Source organism: Falco rusticolus, chromosome 2 (assembly GCF_015220075.1).
Source record: "Falco rusticolus isolate bFalRus1 chromosome 2, bFalRus1.pri, whole genome shotgun sequence".
NCBI classification, from domain to species: Eukaryota; Metazoa; Chordata; class Aves; order Falconiformes; family Falconidae; genus Falco; species Falco rusticolus.
Genome location: NC_051188.1, coordinates 114,003,391 through 114,028,433, shown reverse-complemented (window position 1 = coordinate 114,028,433; position 25,043 = coordinate 114,003,391). Strand labels below are relative to the sequence as shown.

At 41.3% G+C, this 25,043-nt stretch overlaps 1 protein-coding gene across 1 annotated transcript; it reads right to left on the bottom strand.

Moving 5' to 3' along the window:
* Window positions 1-1,759: 1,759 nt before the first annotated feature.
* MAEL (maelstrom spermatogenic transposon silencer) lies at window positions 1,760-16,925 on the bottom strand. The gene is given in 13 exon segments (XM_037375723.1): window positions 1,760-4,410; window positions 5,208-5,218; window positions 5,220-5,284; window positions 5,535-5,667; window positions 7,262-7,324; window positions 8,436-8,577; window positions 9,159-9,213; window positions 10,078-10,205; window positions 11,048-11,089; window positions 11,598-11,753; window positions 13,722-13,824; window positions 15,992-16,078; window positions 16,794-16,925. Coding segments are annotated over 13 exon segments (1,233 nt in total). The 3' UTR covers window positions 1,760-4,294.
* Window positions 16,926-25,043: the final 8,118 nt, after the last annotated feature.

Below are 25,043 nucleotides of genomic sequence, written 5' to 3'. Positions count from 1 at the left end.
GGGTATGACATGGGGTGGACCTCGCTCTAGGTAGCTGGCAAAGCACACACCCAGTGTCACAAATTACCAACCACACCATCTGATCAAGGATCACAGCACCGCTTCCTCCAGCTTGACATGCACCCCAACAGCAAAATCCAACACTTAATATTTGACAGACCATCCACCCAGCAAATCCTCACCAAATTACTGCCTTCCAAGATTTTGATGCCTGACATACCGCTAACGATTTAATAAAGATTAATCTTATTTTAGACACAGCAAACGCTCTCTGCTAGTTTAACTAGTTGTAATACAGATCCTGAAACTGGCACAAGCGTTGAGCCTACAGGTTTCAGGAGCAAATCAAGTTACTAGGCTCCCTGTCCTACATATCACTTACTGTCCAGCTGGTTTTCTCACCCTGGCGAGGTGAGACAGGAGAGCTGCTCCCTGTGTGACAGAGCAGCTGGAATGCACAGAGCTCCACCTGGGGACAGACAGTGAGCCAGGGTTAGACACAGAGGGCAGACCAACACGGGTGACATTCCGGTGGGTGTCCGCTGTAGGCAGCCTTACCAGGAGGAAGTACACAAGGCCTTCTTCAGAAAACTGGAAGAAGCCCGACTGAGAAGCCAAGGAGGGGAAGTGCGCTCTGCTGGACCTCAGACTTATAAATGAGAAATAACTGGGCAGGGATATGAAGGTCTAGTGGCAAACTCAGTTTCAGAAACCATGAGATAGCGGAACTTGGGATCCTAAAAGAAAAGAGCAGGATCACAACCCTGCACCTCAGCAGAGCAGCCTTTGGCCTTGTCTGGAGATCTGCTTGGAAGAATCCCATGGCATAAGGTCCTGAAGAGAGGTCCAGGCGAGCTTGTTTATTTTTCAAGCATCACCTCCTCCAAGACAAACAGGAAAATAAGCAGAGGTTGACTAAAGAGCTCCTGACAAAACTCAGGCAGGAAAAGGAAACATACAGGAGGTAGCAGCAGGGGCAAGGGATCTGGGAGAAGTACAGAGATGCTGTGTGAGCGTGCAGGTGTGGGGTTAGGAAAGCCAAAGCCCACCCAAAACTAATTCTGGTGAAGCACACAAAGGGCAACAAGGAGGACTTCTGTGGGTGCATCAGAAGGGGAACGGGGACCTGGTCATGAAAGACACGAAGGTAGAGTGACTGAACTCCTTCTTTACCAGTAAGATCAGCCTTTCAGAACAGATTTCAAATTCAATTAAAGACATCAAAACCAGGTATTACTGCATCTACATTACATATGTATATATTTTAGATAAAATTTCTGCTAAATCAGAATACAAAGTACTGCTAAGAATATTCTTAGCTGGAGCGGAGACAGCAATCATCAGGAACATCTTCTGCATACCTAGTTTCTATGGTTTATTGAAAGAAGGTGGACTAGCCAGAAATGCACACGTAACAATCAAATTCAGTTTCTACTACACAGAAGCTGTAACTGCTGCTTACTCTACATGAGCATGCTGTATTTTTCAGCATCAGTTACATACTCTTTGAATGGGATGTAAAAGAATATGCAATTACAGGTTAAAGATCAATGTTGCCACCACTGTCCATTGTGTTTTCATGACCCCCAGGCAACTGTTCTGGCCAAAGCCTTTATAGTAGAGTAACACACAATTCATCTACTAGTCATATAACAAGAACAAAAATATTTATTAACTTTCTAATGTGTATCCAAAACCAGGATGACTTTTACCCATTACTGACAAAGGACAGAAAGCTGCACTAACAGGAGGACAGAAAGTCAGGTCTGCCAGAATTTGAGATGCCTGCTTTACAGAAACCACTCTTCAGTCAGTTCAATTTGCGTGGTACCTATACACCCATATGCAGGCAGGATTAAGGTATGTTACTCTTTACCATGTGGAAAGCTCCCCAGCTGCATCACTCCAACTCTGCTCAAGAGCCATTCTGCCTTCGTTTGGTTTTATTTCCCCTTGAGAATTTTGTCGTGCAAGCAGGAAGAATTTTGTTCCAATTTTGACCCATAGTTTGTGCCTTACCAGTACTATTCCTTGCACTTAAAAATTGTGTTATGGTTTTAAGTCACTGTCTTTCCCTCATCTTTACTCTTCCATTAAAGAGAAGCATTACTTTATTGTGCTTATTAAATGGAATTTATTTTTTAAGAAATCAGGAGTTTCAAATTGCAGAACAGAGCTCCAAAAGGAAAGAATTTTCTATCACCCTCCAACAGCTGTTAGCTATCTCCCTCAATACATGCAGAATAACAGTATCAAAGGGGCTACATCAGGTTAGCATACTCATTCTCATTATATAGATGTTACAGTTTTCACTACAAACCACGCCACAGGCTGTTGCTTATTCCAGTAACACAGTTACTACCCTAGTTAACAGCCCCCTGCCTACAGCATATAACTAGGTCTTCTACAGCTTATGTATATTTTAAGTTACAGGTGATGAAGCAGACATGCCACGGAACCCTAACTCTGTATTTCTCCATTTCTACTCAGACACTTTACCTCGGTCTTAAAGCAACACAATACTTCAAGCATAGCAACAAATCCTTTTAAGGTTTGTGTATTTACACTGATACTGAATAAGTATTTTAATAATAATGAATTCTCTTTATAAGAACTGAAACACAAAACTTTTGTTGCAACAATGACCTCTGCAAATAATTCAAAGATTACAGTTCCGTATGTTTTGAAATGTCAATGCAGCAATGACTGTCAGTTAAGAAACTTTAAACTCAAACAACTATTCCAATGCAGAGAAGCCTTTACCACTACTAAATAGACACATTTATTCCATTACAACATACCCAATGCTTCACAGCTAAATCTCAGTCTTAGAGGTTTATTGTCCCTTATCTGGTGAAATTTAGCACATAGAACAGCGTCAAAGAAAGGAAATAGAAAATAATTTAAGAAAATTCAGTGATATAGGCAAACTGTTAGGTAACAGGCATCAAAATGGTTCAGTGAACCTGCAATACTGGAAGAAGGGCTCCAACTGGCCTTGCAGCAACTGTAACACGTTTCCAACTAAACCAGCAATTGGCCTTTTCTGACAAACTGGTCAGCATGATCGAGTTTGTTCATAAACATGCTGCCCTCTTATTTTGATTTGGTTTTGGGTCTGGGTTTTTTCTTCTTGTTAGCCAAAAGAATGAACTACCTCATTTTGAGTTTCAGTTCCTACAAGGAATGAAATAAATATCTTCTCACAGTTAGTTGCTATGGAAATAGTATTTCACAACTGGACATCTTGTTGGAACAAAATGTAGAAACAACTCAGATAAGCTCTTACTTCTGAGAATCAGTTGCTTAAAGACACATGGACAAGGCTCAGAAAACACCTTTTTGGGGACTAGTGTAAGGCTTGTTCCATTTTATGGAGGTCTATCTAACTTCATAGTGATACATCAGTCTCCCAGTTTTTACATGCCCTCAAATAATTATTACTGCTATCTCCCCAATGTGACTAAACTTGTAAAATTAGATCTGCAGATTAATATATCACTTTGAGTTTGATAGTCCTCTCAAAAAAACCACCCAAAAAACCAACCCAAAACACCTACACTCCTCTGCACTCTGTAAGTTTGAGGGACATATATTTTTTTAAACAGAAAACTGATGCAAAGGAAAAAAAAATTATGTTGTAACTGTTCCTGATTTATATAGCCTGTGCCTCTAAAAGAACATTAATAGATGGGTAAGTTTGCCACATTTCTTCCAAGACATTTCACAGAAAAGTCTGGCTTTTGGCTTTGAATGACCACTCAAATTCTTCATGGCTAGAACTGACATTATAGCAAACCTTTGGAGATGGTTATACCTTTAATTCCCCTAGTGCAACCCTTCATACTTTCAATGCTCACCCCCATCATTTTGGGGGAGAGACTATTATACACTGAAATTTTATCTTCCACATGCAGAAAAGGGGAAGGAGGTTATTAAAGGAGAAATAAAGCACTTGTTTAAAGTCACACTGGCCACTAAAAAATTCTTCTAATCCAATGACCTTGACTAAGCGATCCTGAATTTGGACTCCATGCATTAAGAAACAGAACTAGCATAGCATGCATTTATAAAGAGAGCACACAACCATCAGGTCCCTTCAAAATAAGTCTTACAGTAAATAAAGATTTTTGTCTTCTTTAAATCCAATCGATAGCTTTAGCATTCTAACAAGAACTTGAACTGTCAAGGGTTGCACATAAGATGAAAAACTGCAGTCTGGAGAAACTGCCAGTTATCTTAGGGAAACAAGGAAAATTAGAATGTACAGATGTCCTGGATGTAGAAAAGGTTGTCAAATATTGAAAGACTCTGATAGATCAGACGCACTTTTCAGCAATCAAGTAATTCCTCTTCCTCATGCGGTACTCATTCCATAAAGGGAAGTCTTCACACCACGTGGAGAATCACCTATTAAACACAGCTGGCAAATCAAATCAGCCTTTAAAGTGTGCAGAAATTAATGGAATTGTTCTTCATATGCTGTGCAGCTGAACCTATTCAACAGCTCTAATACAAAGTCAGAGAGAGGGCTTGTGTCTTCTACAAACACCAAGACCGTAAGATCTCATGATTTAACTGGAACAGTTTTGAAGTTTAATTCAGCACATTTCATATGCAAGAAAATAAGCTGCCAACTCAGAATTCTTAAAGTTCTCTCTTGCAAACTTGATTCTGTTCTTCTGAAGATTAGTCATGAACTGCCCAGATGAACAGAGCTCACATGCCTTCTATCAAACAAATTCCATCTCCAAAAAGACAACTTTAAATGAGCAGTCTTTATAAACCAAGTTATAACAGAATACTTGCAATAAGTACCAGTTGAGTCTGCAAATGTGATTTAAGAGCAAGGAGAGTATTTTAAAGACAGCCCTGACTCAAAGCACTGAGGCATATGAGAATGGACTTCACATAACAAAAAAAATGAGGGGATATAAACTAGAGAGCAACATTTGTAAGAAAGAACAGATTTTGAGAGACCTTTTAGACCATAAGATTGTGGCCAGTAAGAAAAGGGCAGCTCTTTATGTTTAAGTCTTCAGAAATTCGGTGAAATCCATACGCAGTAATAAGTGCAGCTGATGCAGAGCTGTTTAAGCTTTATGCCACTGACATGCAACATCTAAGTCTAGAAATTTCAAAAAGCAGCAGTTGGATTAAGTTTCAACATGTCTTTACCCTTACAAATGTGAAAGCTTCAAACTCACAGTTAGAAGAAAAACTCTTGATCCTGACTTGGAGAAGCAAAATGTCTGTCGCATCCAGAACCCTCAGCCTCCACCTCCTGTATAAAGAAATAAACATTCACAATAATATGTCTTCTAAAACGCAGTACACAACTATCCATGAAACTACAAATTATGGTCAAAAATCACAAGAAATTACCCAGCTAGTGATTATTTTTCTTTCGTCAGTCTGCCCAATATATGTTACAAAAGACAGTATCCAAAGAGAAAAGAACTAAGCTGAAATTGGCAAGTTTGAACACTTATGGAACTAGAAATAACACAGGGTATCAGTTTAAAGAATCTGACCTGAAAACATCCAGCATCCAGCATCACCATCTTGGTATTTCCACTTTCACCATAATCACAGTCTTGAAGGGGCATGTGAGCTGCTGTCAGTGAGACTCCATACATACTAGCTAAAGATTTACTGATGCAGTAACTTCACCAAGAAAAAAAGAAAACAAGAAAAGTTTGACTAAGAAGGCTGTGACGTTTATGTATGGAAGCACAGCATTTTTAGTTCTTCAACTGGCAAACAAAAGCAACAACAGACTCAAATGCACAGAGCGGATGACAGAGGGCAGAAGGACATTATTGCAGCAGCTAAATAGTTACCCTGCATCCTTCCAAGACCACCAGACTTATTCTACAGCTACACATGAAGTGAAAACAACTGCTTCTCCACACTATCAAATGCAGTCACACCTAGAAGTGTGAAAAGCAATATTTCTTCCTGCAAGGCATAGCAGTCCATAACAAGATTCTTTGAATGAAAGACCATTCATTATTATCTCTCTCAAAGTGCTACTACTACTTAGTGAGATCTTAAACAGTACTTCCTTCTTTCCCAGCTATTTACTTTCCCTTTCCCCACACCAAAAAAAGATGACAGAAACTTATGTATGTACATTCTATGTAAGGCAGTATAAAAAAATTTCCAAAGTAGAGATATACTGGGAATTTCTCACCAAATACAGGTATACTAAGTCTTTGAACAAAACCAGTGAATTCTAATGTAATTAACTTCTCTCAACTCTCCAATAGTAAGTGGAGGTAGTGAAAGGATGACTAGAGAGTGACGACCATTACTATCTGAAAATTACTGACTGAAACTGACCTTTATGAATGTGGAAACTGACCTTTACCAGTGAGGAATCAGAAACAACTGAACACAGGTTTGGCTGTGGGAGTACGGCAGTATGAGAGGTACTGAAGATTGCTTGGTTCTACTTCTGAAACCACAAGTGCCAATGACTGCACCGTGTCGTGCCAGAAACAGAAGGTCAGCAAAATATCTGATGTTTAAATATAATATAATAAATAAAAAAAATATTTCAAATATTTCATGTGACTAAGACCCTGAAAAATTCTCTAAAGAAGGAAAGAAAATTCTGGAAGGTCCCTAACTGGCATATAAATAGAAGCTTTTAAAGATACCAGACCAGAGAAGAAAAGAACTCAGGAAGAAACATCTCGAGAAACACAGAACGGCAACTTCGGTCCAACTCTCTGACTGGCCAACATGACAGTGTAAGATGTGAACTGGCTTTTCCTCCCCTGTGCCTAAGGATGCTTAGCACAGTTACTTCCTTAAGGACTGAGAAAAGTGAACAATTGCTCATAAAATGTAAGCACTTAAAGAATGATTGTTTGTATTTGCTTTTGTATTTTTATTGTTGTCAAAAAGAGTAAGCAAACTGGAGAATTCATTAGCTTCTAATAGTTGAATCACCAGGTCACTGGAAACGAAACCTTGGTCACAGGTTTCTCCCATGAGAAGACAAGTTACCCAAGGTAGCTATACAATACCACAGAAATTACACTACATCTAAGTGCTAAAACTTACAGCATAGTGCTAAGCCACATAAACAGCAATGAAAAGTACAATTACAACAAATCTTGGGGGGGGGGGGGCACGGGGAGGGAATAAATAAAACTCAAGATCTAGAGCTACAGTGCTCCAGGCAGTCAGAAATGCGCATCTATAACAAAAAAAGTCATCATACTGGAGATAACTCCTTAGCAATACTCACGCAATTTTCTTACAGGATGCCAAAGCACACCAGAGTATATCATTCTCTTCATGCCACTTGCATCTACACGAAATGAAGCTCAGCCTTATTTCAGAAGCTTTTACATTGTTAATCAACAATAATAATTGGTCTGGTCAGAAGGAACAGGAACAAATATTAAAGATGTTCTCTTTTTGTCTCAGTGACCATACAGTATCTTTAAAATTGCAGAGGATCAGTATTCAATAACTAAGTTTTAAGTGGTTTATGCAGAGTTAAAAGGCATACTTAACAGGCAACCTGCTTCATGCTGAAGTAGGGAAGGGAGAAAAGAAAATCCTAAGAGAAAAACAGAAATTAAAGGTAACAATTTGAAGTTTCCCATTCATGCAAAACAGTTGCTCTCAGTACAGGCATCCCCACTTTCCAAACGTGTGTTTCAAGTACATTTTCCCATTCTTGTTAAGGTCTCCCTCTAGTGTGAGGATACTCATGGAAACCGAGTACACCAGACTATAAAATGATAAAGTGACACCAATTATCCCAATGGATCTTAAATTCCACACATACTATAAACAGACTTCCAAGAATAATCTTTTTTTTTTAATCTACTAAAATTTAAGATCAAATTATTGGTTCTTTCTTAAAACAGTAGCAGAGGAAAAGCTAAAGTGTATTTTTAAGTTAATGGCAAAGCTTTACTGTTCACAACACAAATGGGCTTCCAGATGTATAATAAAGAACATTCGTTCCAGAAGAAAAAAGACAGGATCTAGCTTAATGCTTACACTTGGGGACTTGATTTACACCACTGGGAAACATCCTTGTCACTCATCACAATAGCAGCATAAGGCATTTGATGTACAGCAACAGCCAGGTCCCATCCAAATTACATTCCTACAAGTCTGAATCTTCTCACTTCTATGATTTCCAGTTAAATACCATAAATATATTTAATTCCCATCTTTACCCTCTCTTTTAAATTAGGCCTTAGACTCAGTGTTAAAAAGCCATCTACCTTTACACTTCTTTTGGGAAAGTATTTTTCATTTCCAGTTGTATTCATGACGTGACAAGAAGCATTTCTGATTAGAAGGCTTGTAAAACATCCTAGCCTAGCAACATGCAAGCTCTATGTAGGGCACGAAGACTCATCAGGCTAACACACGTTTCCACAAAGAAGAATCCAACATACCTGGTATTACTGGAGAAATTCCACAGAAAGACGTCCAGTTCTCCATACACCCAATTCTTGGATGGCATCTTTTGGTATTTCTTCTGGTACAGTTTTGTTAGCAAGTCTTCTACAGTAAGAAGCTCCAGACGGCTCTCAATGCCTATAGCTCAGAGAAAATCCAGGTCAGGAGAACAAAAGTCAGTGAATATTCTGCTCAACTCACTTCTCAGTCAGTCCCTGTTCACTGCCCAGCCTCTTACCAGAGCATCAAAGCTCTCATAAATCTTATCAATTTATTCCACAAGTGGTTTAATAAAACCTGGCTTCTTAGCCAAGAGGGTCATCCTATCTTCCCATAATTTTCCCCACTTCAGTAATTAGGTATTCTAGTTGTGGACCATCTCTCCTCAGAAGCTGTTTGTTTTCCCATGTGTTATAATATTTTCGCTTTCACAGTGATCTCACAGCCTCTAGTGCTCCTTTAACTGACTGAGCAAGAAACAGTGTATGTTATACTACAGATGGGCTCATTAGCCAGTCAGCTAATCATCCTGCTGTTTTACTGTCACTGATGGGAAGGAAAAGAAGAGGGAGAAGCACACAAAGTAGTTCTAGCTACCAGTACCAGCTTTTATGAAACCTTTGAGACCCAAAAATTTTCAGACAAATACGGCTGTCCATGCTTACATAACCCTTATTTCCTGTGGGGCAGGAGGAGGCCAAAAATGATCCATTTCTCACCTGTGAGGCTAGCCATCCGATTGAGACACCAGTTAATTCTGAATCTGTCATTAGACTAGGGGAAAGAAAGTTTCTGTCACATTGAAGTACAGTATATAATTCTCACATGTGCACAACTCCTGACTACGTCTGAAAAAGTCACCTCCAACAGAAAACTCAAGTGTTTGTGGGATTGAGCGTACACCCTTCATGAAAGTTATCTTGATGAGGAACGAAATGCCACAGAGGCTTTCCAACCAAACCCCAGGAGAAATCCTGGACTAATGTTTGGGGATGGGTTAACCCATACTGCAGGTACCTCCATTAAGCACTCCTGAGGGTTTTTTTTGTTTGTTTGTTTTACACATACTTCTTCAGAGCCCTGTATTTATGGATGGAGCTCAAGATCTCGACACTTCCCACCTTTTTAGTAATTAACATTAGGCTTGAGTGGAATCAAAATGCAATATACTTGTCAAGAAGCTTAAAAGCCTCTGCATCCTAAAGTTTTGTTTTCCTCACTGGCAAGTGAAATTTGATCAAAATTTAAGATTGACAGTATTCTCATGGGGAAAGAGTCGTAAAAGCATCCCTTAAAAAAGCAGGATTGTGTGACTTATTTAGCACAATCAGTCTAAGACAATCTTAAAAGCCCTTAACCTAAGTCAAAACAATGTCAGAGACAAAGTTAAATGTTCATCAGTAGACTAGAGCCAGAAATGCAGGATGAAAATAAGAAAGCAGAAAATTAGGTCTCTGCTTTACAAAAAGGTTAGCTTTTAGGGGCCATTTCTTCCTGCACAGAGCTGGGGAACTTTGGAAGTGTCTTTTCCTACTCATTTGCACACTGGTTAGGTTTTAAAGTAAAGTATCACCTTAGATATCCAACAGAAGTGAAATCAGACGTTTTGATTTAGAGCATCTTTGACCTTGACCATACCCTGCAGTAAAAGTGAGGCCAAACACCTCTGGCTGGCTGGGCAAACTCAAGAAGTTCCCGTAAGACAACTGTGTAACAAGTACGTGAAAGATGAAATCCAGATACAGGGATCTTATGAGTGGCATCACCTAATGAAGGAGGGAGGCAGAAAAAAAAAAAAAAAGTCATGAGAAGTCCTGTTTCCTTAAACGACAGAATTCCCTCCTCCTTTGTATTTTTTTATATACACACACACACTTCCTCTTCTCTACAGGGACCATCTGTGATTAAGCTATCAAAACCTTGCTTCCCTCAGCAGAAGACTGGGGGGTTCAGGCTGTGAGCAAACACACGCACTTACCCCTTTTAAAAGACCATTATCTAAGTATTTCACATAGGAAAACATGGGCCAAGTTTGTTCCCTCTGTACACAAGGGGAGGAAGTGTCCTAATAGAAACAAACTGAAATCTATAAACACTACTGAAGAGTCACAAGGGAAACAAGGCAGGCCAAGCCAGACACAACAACCGTATAAATAATTTAACTTTGTTGTTACATGTAAAGCTACAAAACACTTTTAAATACAAACTAGTATCTTTCAGTTACCCTATTATGAACTAGCACTTCATGCTAAAGACATACACAAGGACTGTCAAGGGAAGGACACTCTGCCCAGATGGGCCTGAAAGCATTTAAAGCTATACAAAGATGTCCTGTTTAAGAACATACTGCAGTTATTATTGAATTAAAGAAGGAAAACAGAATACAAATAACTCTGCCATTGATAAAACCATTTTGGGTGAAGTGCTCTGCCATTTGTGGGTAAAAGAAACATAAAAGGTGATTGTGACAAGCTGTCTGTTAGTCCTTGAAACTTGGCAAGTTCACAGAAGGAACTGCAGACTTACAAAACATTTGGACAGAGATCAGATAAGCTGAACCTAAAACTGTACAACCTGCATACCATTATTTTTCTCCATTGATACTCACTAGCAGCCTGGCAGTGGTACCGAAAACCACGTGGTGGTACTTCTGCAGAAGAGCAGGGGAGACGGAAGAAAAAGAACAATCATCCAACATCCACAATGACAGATTTTTAAGTCTACACCATAGTTTCATGCAGAGATAGGAACAGCTTTATTTTCCTTTGTGGCCTTGTACAAGTGCCACAACCATTTCTTAAAAAGTTATTTTCAGTTATATGTATTTTAAAAAACAAAGTATAGTGTATAGATGTGTTTAGGTCCAATCAAGACGAACATTTATTGGCACAAAATATAAAGCACAAACATCTGAAGGTCCTCCCAGATTTATTCCCCCTCTTTGAAGCTTCATGCAGTTCTGATGCCCGAGCCCATCTCTTCAGAAACAATCAGCATTGCTCCAATATTTAAAGAAGTCAAGCCACTTACAGTCAAAGAAATAAACCTGTCTTAATACCAGAAATCTAATCTGGGCAGCAGTAAGTAGACACTAGAAAGCCTCCCTCTCACCCCAAAAAAAGATGAACTACTACTTGTCTCCCCTCCTTGGAACTCACCTGGATCTATGAAGTGGTGGAAATCAGCCATTATACCATCCTGTAGGGAGTACCTGATGCACCCGATCTCACAAGGAAGGAAGCGCTGTTCACAGTGGGATGGCAGCTTGCCATGGCTGTAAATGTTCATGAAGTAGAAGATGTCTGTGACCACAGCTGAAAGCAAAACAAAAAACCAAACCACAAAACTAACACTTCCAGAAGAGCCACCAGACGTTACAGCAAGTCCCCCTGGCCTCACCTCACCCAGTGAAAGCTTTGGTGCACTTTATTATACGAGTGGTTAAAGTAGGGTAATGACCAAGTAAAACATAAGCTCTTTCTCTGCATCAGAGATGACAAGGTAACTAATGCTTATGCAACAGTTCAGTCGTATCTATAGTTCTGGTATGCCTTCCACAGCTGCTACTGTGTGTAGAGATCAGGGCAAAACACACCCAAAATAAAAACAATTGTAAAAAAATGAATCCCCAAACCCACAAGGATGTTAAAGAGGCCTGGAATTCAACAGGAACTACTTAGCCTTTAGGAAAATAAGGTTAGAAAAGAGAAGAAAAAAATCAGTAACGGCAAAACAGCCTCACAAGCTCAGTTCAGTAATTTACACAAGTTAAATGAGCTGGCAATAATCTTCTAGGGTAAGAGGAGACGAGAAGTCTGCTAATTAAAAGGATTGCTTCTCCTCCGCTAAATGAGCTCCCCAAGAAGGCAGCAAGAATACCCAAGGCAAGTGTTAAGAAATAAATTTATCGTTTACCAATTTAAAACATATCCAACTATGAAAAATATTTCACAATACACCTTAATCCTTTCCTCCACGAATGTCAAAGTGTTCTCACTGAAGTTTAAAGGTAGCTATTTTATCCTTATCCTCAAGTTTTGCCCCTCATCAAAAAATCCTGCTTGTTCTAGTAAATAATAGAGATGTATAACTGTTTTTACACAGAAACCATGCTGCATGCCAGACTTCATGGCATTTAACATCAGCCGCCCTAAGCTTGAATGCTGATGCTCTCTTACGTGGGTCTTAAGCTCTACCAGCTGCAGGGTCATAGGAAAGATACCTTTCCTCCTACCAGAGTTTCAGCTGCTCTGCTTATGAAAAACCGGATATAGCTACAGGGAACCATACAGGACTTAGTTACTGAGAAATACTAAGGAGCAGCATCGTAAAATGCATCTCAGTTATCCTTTATCATTATCCCTCTCATTCAGTTTAAAGATCAATTGTGTCAGCTCAAGCCACCATGATCAACCTCATCATATTTGCATCACAGCAACAGGGCAGCATGACCTCTGGCAGGCAGGACACTAACAGGTATTACACTTCTCATAGAGCAACTCTTTCTTGTCCCTCCATAACCACAACAACATGAAAATAGTTCAAGACTTGCTGGGTAAAAGGCTTGAGCTGAGACTTAACACAGCAAATAGAGCTATATATGAACTGGCTGCTTGACTATCTTGTAAGCACCACCATTTATCATTTTTCAGGTTAATATTCACTGGGGAACATATGAGAGATGTGTTCATTATTCAATTCTAATTAAAACATTCATTTGAAGAGGGGGTACAACTAAGAAAGGTTTAGTTTTCAAGAGCTCTTTCAATAAGGAAGTAAGCTAGGATGTTACAAAAGCACTGACAAAGAATGTATCCCCTCCTTTATTCCCCCAGAAGCCAGATCATCATTTTATTTAAAAACTCTACCACACAAATTCTTAACTTCAGTGTCTAAAAACTCTTCACCCTTTAAAATTGGTACAAGTATTCTTTCATGCTGAACTTGGATTAGGCCTTGTAAGTCATAAACGTAGGAGCTAACGAATTACCTTTTACTTAAACCTTGAAATATTTCTTGAAAGAATTGAAAAGAACTATTAGTGGCTATACTCCCATCAAGCTAAAAAACAGAGGACAGAATTATTTTGGAGGGGGGTGGGAAAGTTGCAATGACTTCCCTCTATACTACAAAAGACCTTTTTACAGCGGTAGACCACTAGTTCCAAACAGTTGACAAAGCTATTAGCAAAATGTAAATTGCCTTTGTACAGCTACCATCAAGAATATCTATAAAAGGCAAGCTTTAATCTACCAGGATCAAGTGCTTTAAGATTACTATACCCTGATCATTCTCCCAAGACATAGAGGAGGCATCTGGAAAAGAAGTAACACTGGGCATCTCTGTGGTCACACAAGAAGGAACCGGATGAGCCAGATTACACATCTGGAAAAAGAGGAGAAAGTTTAAAAAAAAAAAAAAAATCAAGACAGTCTACTACCCCCAGTGAAGTCCTTCACTCCTCGCCCACTAACAGTTATGGTTAGGTGGAACAAGTCTGCAGTGCATACACAAGTGCCTGTGTACCTGCAGACTAGGAAGGCGAGATTTCTCTTCTAACAAAAAGAGACACACATATCTTAGAACCTTGATCAACTCACTACAACTGGAAAGAACTGCAGCTAAATTTACAAAATGTAATTTAAGAAAAAAAAAATAATTTGTTAGGTTCAACCACTTGTCACAGGTGAGGAACTTTTCAAATTGGAGTTTCAAAATTTTTTCCATAAACTTTTTCATAAAGTTTGGCACACATTAGTTGCCTTTGACTATGAGCTGAATTCACAAAAAGCTGATAAAGCCTCAAGGAAGTCATCAGATTGCTCTGGCACAGAGCAAGTAAGAGGGGTGCGTATGCCATTAAGCATTGCAAATCCATGCATGAACAATTAGCTTTTAAGAGGACAGGAAAAGAAATCTGGCAGGCTTACAGAATTCAGTCATTCAAGATCCAAACTGGGAATAACAATCCACATCTAGGCACACTAATTCCAGGTGACTACTACAGCCAAAGTTCATTGATTATCAGTTTGAACTATTTAAAATGAAATGAGGAATTAGTCCCATCCAAGTAAGCTTAGGTCACCTCCAAAATATGACCAAGACCTTTCACTACACAAAATAACTGTGGTTGTCTGTGTACAGGGCTATGATTAATAAACTGAGATCACATATAATCTCATACATACACACTTCCTTATTTCCACTGACAGGCAATGAGGATGATGCTTTTTATTTTGGTAAAGCAATTATTCCTTTCCCTGATTACAGCTTTCTAAAATGCTACCACTTGTGGAAGGAAATACAGAAGCCTCCATTTATGACTTAATTGCCATTTCATGTAGCTCTCCATTACACATGAAAATGGAGCTTCATTAATTACATACCCCTAGCCTGCTAAATAACACAATGACGATCACATTTTACACAGCTCTTTCCCATACAGGCAGGCTCCCAGAATCAGAAAAAATTGCCTAACATCTCCCTACTAGTCTAGATTAACTAAATTAACTAATCTAGATTTACTAGTTACTCCAAACTATGATCATCCTGTCATTCGCTCTAGCATCATGTGTTTTGAAGTCCTAAATATTTACTCCCACCAGTAATCTGTAGATCACAGTCAATATCTAGTAATACGGGATAAAGAAGTAAATGAAGTATTATCCATTTACTCAATCAGGCTCTTTGCTTTGACACACCAATTTTAACACTGCCATCCAAGACTGGAATAAAATAAGCTTTCTGACACTTCACATAATTCAAATTCCAAAGCAAACTATGCTTCAAGGAACTGCTGGGAGACAGAGACACAGACAGAAGGGGAAAAAAAAACAACAACCCAAAAGCAAAAAGGACATACATACACCTTTTCAAGACAGTAAACAGTAGAAGGGATCTGTTTAGCACTATTTCTGACCACACCACATTCAGTTTAACCTAACTGCTTACACTTCTGCGTTGTGGGATTTTGTCCTCTACCACAGCATTACTATTCTCTCCATAATCAAAGGAACCTAAAAATAATGGCAAGGTATAATTATTCTTTTTTTGCCTAGGTTGCAACATTTCATTGACCTGGTTCCTCACACAGCCACTCAAATGTCAAGTCAGCTGTGTGTAAGATGTGTTTCCAGGCCATCAGACAAGAGCCATCTAAATTAAGAACATCCACGAAGCAAAAGCAACATGGACCTATGACCAGAAATACCAATTTACAGTATTAGAAATGAAATAACCATTGTTAAGTCAGTCACTGTAAAGTATTGTTAAACAGAAACTTAAGTTGTTAGAAAACTGTATTTTACATGGTAAAAGTGCCTGCAGGAACAACCTGCGCTGCTTTAAAATGGTATAGAGTATTCTCACCCTCAGTTCAAACCAAAACAATTTTCTGCATAGCCTTTGTAACGGTATGGGCTACGACAGCAGCCGTTACCTCCAGAGGATGGACACTATGGAGAACGCACTATCATAACTGACCAAACCCCAACATCCCTTACGCCCCCTCTTATGTAGCTACATAGAAGGGTGTTCCTTTACCAGCACTTACCTCTTCTACTGCCTTCTGAGAGCGTTTCCTTTCATTCCACTTACGAACCTTCTCTGTATACACCCCCTTTTCTTCCTTAGTCAATAACTTGAAGGAAAGCAAATTGTTAAAAGGGGGGTTACTGCTTCCTTCTAGTAGTCCCACAAACCAACAACCTCTTAAAGAGTGCATTTCCAAAGGATGTTATCAATACTTGGCAAGAACTGCAACTAACATACTCGAACACTTTCAGTACCTTTCCCCCTAACAAAGGCAGAAGCTTTGATTGAAAACACCTAGCGAACACATGCTCTTGAGCATCTTCAGGCAAAGACAAACTAGCACCGCTCCACCACAAACAAGGTCTTCTGAAACTACTCTTGCCAACCAGGGATACCACTGCCCATTACACACAAGCCAGAGCTAACCCCCACAGCTGAGGGGAGGCCCATGTAACTTGCCCTTCTTATCTAGAGCCAGCTATGACCACTCAGGCTACCCATCTGAACCACTCAACCCAGGCCTGCTGAGCCACCGGCTACCTTACCCTCTGAAAAAGGCCAAGCCGACATTTTTTCCCCCACACAAACTACACAGGGGCACCACACAGATCCACCAGGTGGGTGCTGGCTCCCCACCAGCGAGCAGCTGAGCCGCTACGTAACCCACAGCCCCAGCACGCCACGGCTGGAGCAGGTGCAGGCCCGGGCCGCGGGCCTCCCCGCTGCCCTCCCCACCATTAAGCTGCGTTAACCCGAGGCCGTTCCGCCCCCCCGCAGGAGGCCGGAGGGGCTGCGGGAGCCGAGAGGGCCCTTCCCCTCACCGCCCACGCCTGGGAGCAGTAGGGGATGGCATCAACCACGCGGCTGACGGGCAGGCCGCGCCGCTGCAGCTCGGGCAGCTGGTCGCGGACGAAGAGGCAGTAGGGGCTGAGCGAGCCCCTGCGGCCCGCCATGGCCGCGGCCTCCCCTCGCCAGGCCGACAGGGCGCGGGGGCTGCACTCAGGGGCGGGGCGGGGCGGGGCCGCGTTTTGGCGGGCCGGGGAGCACCGCCCTCGGCCCTAATGGCTGCCCGGCCTGAGGCGCTGGCGGCACCGCGGGTGGGCGGTTCGCGCCCCGCCGGCACCCCGGGTGTTACCACCTCGTGGAGAGCGTGGCAGGGTTGGTTGTTGTTTGGCGCATCTTTGGTTTGTTTCTTTTATTTTTTCAAGTTGTTTGGGTGCTGGGGGATAAGAAATCTGTAATGGGAGCAGCGGCTTGAAGCAAGCTCTTGCAGGCTTTTCAAAATGCATGCTGGCCACCCTCACGAGTTGGTAATATACAGATTTTTCAGAATAAAAGGATCATGCTTTTTGAGAGGTCTATATCCTCTCAATCTGAATTAGGTTATGTATGCAATTTAGTAAAATACTTACAAAGAGTCCCTACGTTTATGCAAATAGATATGTTCATATGTATAAACAAACAAGAAGAATAGAAGCAGCGATCAGCTGGAATTCCATATCTGAAGTACATGTACAGGTGCCATATATGTAGGATTTCTGAAGACACTTAGATCATCGCTTACAGCTACTCCATCTAGGCCGGAGGGGCCCTGCTGCCTGCATGACCCCTTGGCTCCGGCCTTGCTCTCCTGGAATGGCCTGGCCCCCGCTGCTCGCTGATGGCTGGAGCTGTGAGACAAGGCACGTGGTGATGGGCCTACTCCGAGCTTCTGGTAGGACTCAAAGCGCTCTCAGGACCTGGGTGAGAACAGGAGCTGACAGATAAGGGGGTAGGGGCCCAGCAGATACAGGAAGGAGTGGGGGAGGAAGTGAGGACTGACTTAAGTTAATAGGCCTGGGTCTGGTTTTGAGATATGTCGTAGAAAAGAGGAGGTAAAAAAGCATGCATGTGCTTGGAAAGACAGGCTTGCTTACTAAAAACACTGGGAGCCCATGTTATACAAAACTCTGAGTTTGGGTTGTTTTTTTTTCCCCTTTCATCTATCTCATTGACATAACTGACACTTCCTTCACTGAAAGTTTGCATCCTGAGCAGCAGTTCAGATAAGATAAAGGCTGGAAATAGTCTCATCTGCATCACCTTGATGAGCAACATGAGTTGTTTCCTCCCTTAAGCTTTCCATTCATCTCTCTCAAAAACCAAATGATCTTCACTGGCCATAGTAAAAAAATAAATAAATAAAAGGAAATTAGCAGGGCAATAACCACAACTGCCTTTAAAACAAAGTTTAATCAGTTTAGAGAAGGGAGTGTGAAATCTGGTTGCCTGGAACAGAGGACCCTACATTTGACACGAGACAGGGTTACTGAACTGGCAATGTTGCCATAGGCCCTAATTAAATCCTGACCAGGTTTTGCTTGTCCCAGTCGTGTGATGTCTCCCCCATTCCTCACAGTTCCCCTCGTCTTTTGGGGGATCTCCTGCATGTGGTTGCAGTTCTGTGTAGTACAGCAGAACAAGAGCTAGCATGCTGCTTCTCACGCAGCCATCTTCAATGGAGTTACCTAGACAATCTCGATAGAAACAAATCATGTAGCCCTGACTTGGAAAATTCTTTCCAATCGTCTATCCCAGAGTCCTCTAGAATTTACTGTAAACCTATGAGACATGAGGATAAAAATGGCAATAAAACACCGCCATGTATTTCTACATCACTGGAAAACTCTGCCTCTTCCCCTCAGTCTAGCTGCTTTTTTCATCTTCTAGATAGCGTCTTTAGCTCTAAAGGAGGTACTGTTGTTTAGGCTTAAATCTTTGGCCTAGCTGATTATGTTTGTCACTGCTGGAACTGCTGGCAGGTAAGGTCAGATCAGACTGCTCTTGCATCTCACTGGTGGCTGGTTTCTCTGAGGGTTAAACCCTAGCTCAGTTTAGTCTTCTGAAGGCTGTTCTGTCTTGATCAAATCCAGTGAAACAGCTCATTTTATGTTTGTGAACCACTTATTAAATTTGCTGTTAAACATACAGAAGGAGTCAATCACAGTGTTAAAAATGTATAAAATAGTGATGTAAACTCAATGAGAACAGCTGGGCATTTTTAAAGTCACTTTCACTGTTGTGGAAAATCATTCATATTCCAGTCTAGTTCCTGATAAATTAATCTCTGAGGAGGGACTGCAACAAATAACTTGTATCTTGTAAATACAAACTTCTGCACAGAGCCTAGTTTTTTAGGCAGAAAGGCGAGTATTTACTGTTCTATTACTGTAAGAGCTGTTGCTAGGAGTGTGTCTGTTCACTGTTGTTTTACTTCACATCATGTTCTTTTCTCTCCTGTGCAGCTTTGGGACCTACCCTTTAGCAGCCCTTCCTTTTAAAGAAATTCAGATAATGTGTGCTTCAACTGTTTGAAAAACACAAGGCTCCACTAATAGCTCTCCTAGGGCTAGAGGTGTGGTTGGAAAACAAAATTCGTAAGCAGGGGAGAGAGAAAAGATTTTCCTATGTTGGGTGGGGGGCAGAGAAACAACAGGGAACAGATCATCTTCAGAGCATCACATCACATCATCAGTATTCTTCCCCAGGGCTCTGAGGAGAGCCCAGCATCTCTGAAGGAACTTGTGTTTTAACTCTTTGATTGTCCATTGTTTAACTTAGTTGGCAAAGGAGTTCTTTGGACCATTTATACTGATTTGTAAATAACTTTTGTAGCACTGGGGCCATTCCAGCAGATAAAAGCAAGTGTTGTGCCAGTATTTATGTATCACTTTTTTTTTTTTTTTTTAAAGCACTTAGTTCAATTAAATGACTCGATATGCCAACACTTAACTCCTAGGTACCTGGCCTTGGAAACCCAGCTCCAGATTTAGGGGCCTGTGGATGGAGTTTGTCAGATATCTCAAAATAGGGTCTATGCACCCTAGTACTATGTAGAGAGAAAAACTGTCTGGAACTATTCTGCCAGTAACGTATTTTCATTCAGGACTCATGGCTATAATCTTTCCAAGGTATGTCTTACAGTTGTTTGTCAGAAAGAATGAGCAAAGTTATTCTAAAAATATGGCAGCGACTACATCTGCTGCTACCCGCTAATCTGCTGGTCTAAGGCTACAGCACTTTCCCCCAAAGTGAAATATTTAGTGTTTACGTTAGAGGAGTCAGGCCAGATCCATCAGCCCAAGAGACATGAGGCTGATGCAGATCCACACTCCCAGGTCCAACTGAAGGGAGGTCGATTGTGTATTCCCAGTCTAATGTGCCAGCTCCTCTTGTGGGTTTTCCATTAGAGATGCACCATCTGCACCCCCCTCCCTGGCTTTCAGGGCACATCACCTTCTCACCAGCTACTCCAGCTTGATCATTACTAATGCTAACACACTTGTATGTGCACTCCCCCCTGGCACCACTGATGTAAGGGCTTCTGACCCCTGGTCCACTCTAGTGGACACCACTTCTTGTCACTCACTTGGGTCTCTCCAACCACTGGCACCCAGGGACATGGTGCCTGTGGTCCCAGTCCAGCTTCTCACTCCAGTTGCTGGCCCCATGGATACATGGAGCCCTCTGTGACCTGCAGTCCCATTCCAGTTGCTAGCACTGAAGTCGACCCATTCCTGTCTCTCCAGTCAGTGTCACCCAGGCACATGGGCTCTCCAACTCATGGCTTGACTAGAGGCTGGTGCTTAGATCCCCATACACACACATACACCTGAAGTAGAGAGTCCTTCACTGAGAAGAAGAGTTATAAATGAATTTAGTAAGATAAGAACAGGCTGTGCTGAGCAGGTGCAGGGCATGGCAGATAAGCACATCACCAAACAAACTGTTCATATACAACTTGACCTTTCTATCCCCTTATACCTCTATTTTCCCACACTTGCTCCTTCCCAAATCACCTAGATCTCTGTCTTTCTTTGCCTTTGATTCCCACCCTAACCATCCCATAAGAAGTCCTATGCAATCCCAAAATGCTCTTCCCTTACGTCCTGTAACATGTCCTGTATCTGTAGGCTGCAGCCCCTCTCAGTCCTAAAGTTGCTGTGGTATTGACTCATCTTGATGGGCTTCATACCTGCACGCTGGGGCTAAGGCTTTCCTGGGACAGCCCTTGGAGGGGCCTGGACAGGTTTTCCCTTCCTCTGAGTCCTTAGTTTGGGTTCCCGTATGTCATTGTGTCCCTGTGCTCCTCTGGACTTGTGGAGATGGGCTTTTGGTGGGCTAATGGCTCTTGTGATAGGTTGGAGGAGCCAGGGCAGGGTATTATCTAGGCTACCTCCATGCCATTGTCTCTCTGCACCCCTTTGAGGGTGAGTAACCAGGCTTTTATCACATAATTGCACAGCTGATGTCTTTCTCAGCCTGGTTATAGAGGGTTTAAACCTACGGTTTCCCTGGAGTGTGATACAAAGTGGGAACTTTGCCTTTCCAGTCCAGTAATTATTATTGTTTCATATGTAACGCATACCCATTTCAGGAATCAGAACCTGCAGGCTTCCCCTTCCTTAGGTGAATGACTTAACCACTAAGCTATAGCCATCAGCTTTCTCTTGGTTGCACTCCTTTTCACCTAATGAATCTTGGGTTTCTTTCTGAACAGTGCCACGACTGCAAAAGGAGCGGGGAGTGCCTTACCTCTCAGCTGTGTGATTAAGGCTGAAACTTTGAACACCTAGGAGTCAGGAGGCCTTTTTATAAAAGGTGAGCCACATCCCCCTGCCTGTTCCCTTGCCTATCTTTGCAAGGCTTTGCTGAGTGTTAGATTTATTGTGAATGTCCTGGATCAGGCCTCACAGGTGGTATCAGCATGTTTCTTCCAAGTTTCTGGGGGAACTTGAGTGACAGCTGCTGTGCTTCTGTTTGCTCTTCAGAAACAGTTGTGTTTGTGCTGGGAGTTGCAGTACAGCAGGTCATGGGGTTGTGGGATGGATGGGACTTGCTGGGCAAGTGTGTAACCCTGCTGACCAGCACGTCCCAGAACCACTAAACCTGTTAAAAGGTAAGTGGCAACCAGCTACCTGTGTATGGTACAGCTGAATCCCCTCTATTCAATAAATTTCAAATATCTTTAATGCTGTGGCTCCAATAAAACCATCACATTGTTCCAGTATCCTCGACAAATACTAGAAAATCTTTACTATCTGATAAGGCTTGGTTTTCAGGTGGAAAACAGGGATTTGGCTGGGACAACCTGGATGTATGTAAGCCTTAGCTTAGGTACTTGTTAGACATCTGTGTGCTTGGGACTATCTGGGCATGCAGAGAAGCAAAACTGTAAGCATGTAGTCAGCTTTGACAGTTGATTTTCAGACAGTGTATTTTCAGTCTCACGTTGTTGCTGAATGAGGGTTTTTTACATTGCTGTTCTTCTACATGTTAGGTACCAAAAATTTTCCAAAGTCTTGTTTTGGATCTGGCCTTAAGTAGGATGACCTGGGTAATTATAGACTTGTCAGACTGACAGGGATCCCAGGCGAAAGAATAGAATCACTGATACAGGAGTTGCTTCAATAATGTATTAAAGAAAAGTAATATAATTAATGCCAATCAACATGGGTTTGCAGAGAATAGGTCCTGTCACATTGGTTTGTAATTGCATCAAAAAGATAATAAGTGTGGTTACTAAAGGTAATGCATTCAGACACGTGAGGCACGTGACTTGACCACACAACACTAAATCAAAGAAATGCAACGGTACAGAGACCATCCAGACCCCAGTTAAAACATTAGCTTAGGATGTCTCAAAATGTAATTTAAAATGAGGAATTGTAACTGCACATTTTCAGTAACCTTGTTCTTTCTTAGGTAATTTTTTGGCTGCATACTACTAAATATTTGTTGGTACCTTTGAAGGAAACACAGTCATCACAGATACTTGCGAATGATACAAAGATTGAGGGAATAGTTAGTAATGTGGTGGGATCTCCACCAAGAGGAGCTCCCCATGTGATGCAATATCAAAAGGACTAACAGCATGATCCCTGGAAGGATAAACAAAAATATTAAGCAGGAGTGATGATGCTGTAGTACTTCTGCTTTCATGCTTTTAGCAACTGTGCCTGGGATGCTCTCTCCAGATCTGGTGTTAGCTCAAGAATATAGCAAAATAACAGTCTGTTGAACTTCCAGAGAGAATGTTAAGGGTGCTGTGATCATCGTCTGTCTGTTACCTCTGTTCAGAAATGCCTTAAGGCAGCCCTTCCATCTAGCTTGGCAGTACTAGAAAGTGAAGTTAGATGAAATTAGGGGCAGTGTGAGGTCCCTTCCCACCCGAAGTGTTTTGTGATTCTTTTTCTAACAAATATGCTGTAGTTTAAAACAGGATGAAGTGTGGTGAAGTGATATGGCCTTTTATTAAGAAACTTGTATTAGACAATCACAAAAGTCCAGTTTGTGAACTCCAGCTCCCTGAAGGTATTTGTGCTGCCCACAGTTTCTCTGCAGCCAAAACCATAGAGGGTTTATCAGCTCGTTATCTGTAGATATGCAATCAGAGTTTGTCTTATTCCTATTCAGTGTATTTTTGCACAATGACACACAAAAGATTGTGAGCTGGGATGATTCATTTACAACTGAGTGCCTATATAGTAACTTCACAGACTTATTGCTGATACGCATTTTTACTTACATGAAAATTTGTTTCCCTCTGAAAGTGTAGCAAGGGTACACTATGATTTTTGATGTCTGAAACAGAATCAGGAGCAGCACAGGAAATTTATACAGAGGAGTGAGTACTATAGAAAAATGCTGTTCTCTTGGGGGTTTTGGGATGCTGAATTCATATTACAGAACTCAAGGTTCATTGGAATGAGAAAGTAAAATTTCTCCATTAAATATTCTGAACATTTGTTGGTACAAACATCACGGTTAAGAACAAAAGCAGTTTATATATCCATATCACTCACTCTTGACGTTAATGGGAAATAAAAGCTCTGTATTATTGTGCTGTCAGATGTAGCCCAGGCAGCTCAGAAAAAAACAACATATACAGAGTGCATATATTTCAGCAGTGTCTTGCTGTGAAGCTATCAGCGATTAATAAGAGATTCCAGTGTAACAAAGCAAACGAGGAAAAGTTTTAGTTAGTAGCTATTCTGAAGAGGCTCACTAAACACTACGATTTTATGATATGTCATCTAATAGCTTCTGTAACATGCTGGTCTCAATACTAAATCAAGAGAACAGTGTCTAATGGCTGAATCTAGTATGACATCCCAGAAAGCTGTTGAAATCACTGTTTCTATGGAAATTTCTACAAGGGAAATCCAAGGGGCTTAATGGATGTGCAAAAGTACACATGAAGAGAAGTATTTTCATGCAGCATAGCCAGTTTTCAGGGATGTTGCTGAGATGGGTCATTCTGAGGGAGGTGCTGGTGTAAATCATTGCCGTTGCTGGTAACTTAACAAGCTGACTCTGCTTATCAACAAAGGAAATGACCACAAAAGACTGGTACTGGCAGATGAAAGGAGGGAGGGAGGAATAAAGCAGTTGGCAAGAAAAGAGCCAGCAGCTGCTACAGCATGAGTGAAAAGTAAGTTTGTTTGTTTCTGTATTGTTCACCCCAATTTGTTCATGATCCCATCGCTTGGAGGAGAACTGCTCCAGATGGAATCACGGTATCACTTATATCAAACAGTGTTGTAGCGTGGTATTCTTCCTATTCCTTCTGGGGCTAAATTATGCAGAAGGGGCATGAGGAATTTGGTCATCCCATATCAAGGTTGTCAAGTGACCGAGGGAGATGAAGGTCGAAGGCTACCAGTATGCTGTTTCCCAGGGGACAGAGAATCCCTGCTGGGCTGTGGCTTGAAGCGATCTAGCTAATTGCATAGGAATTTACCCAGCTTTGAAGGTGAGATTGGGCTAACTGCAGTCATGCAGCTTTCTGTTTTGAAAAACTGGCTAAAAGGAAAGACAACATCCCAACATTAACTATTAAGCCAGCTCTGATGTTGCAATACTCAGATCAAAGGTCTACAGAGTTGTGGAACATCTATTCAGGGCTCAGACATCCATCATATGTGCATATATACAAATGATAGCTCACGTTAAGTGGGAAGGAACCGTACAGTGAGTCTGAGTATATGAAAATTTCAAAGCAGCAATAAATCCAACGTTACATGCAAAAC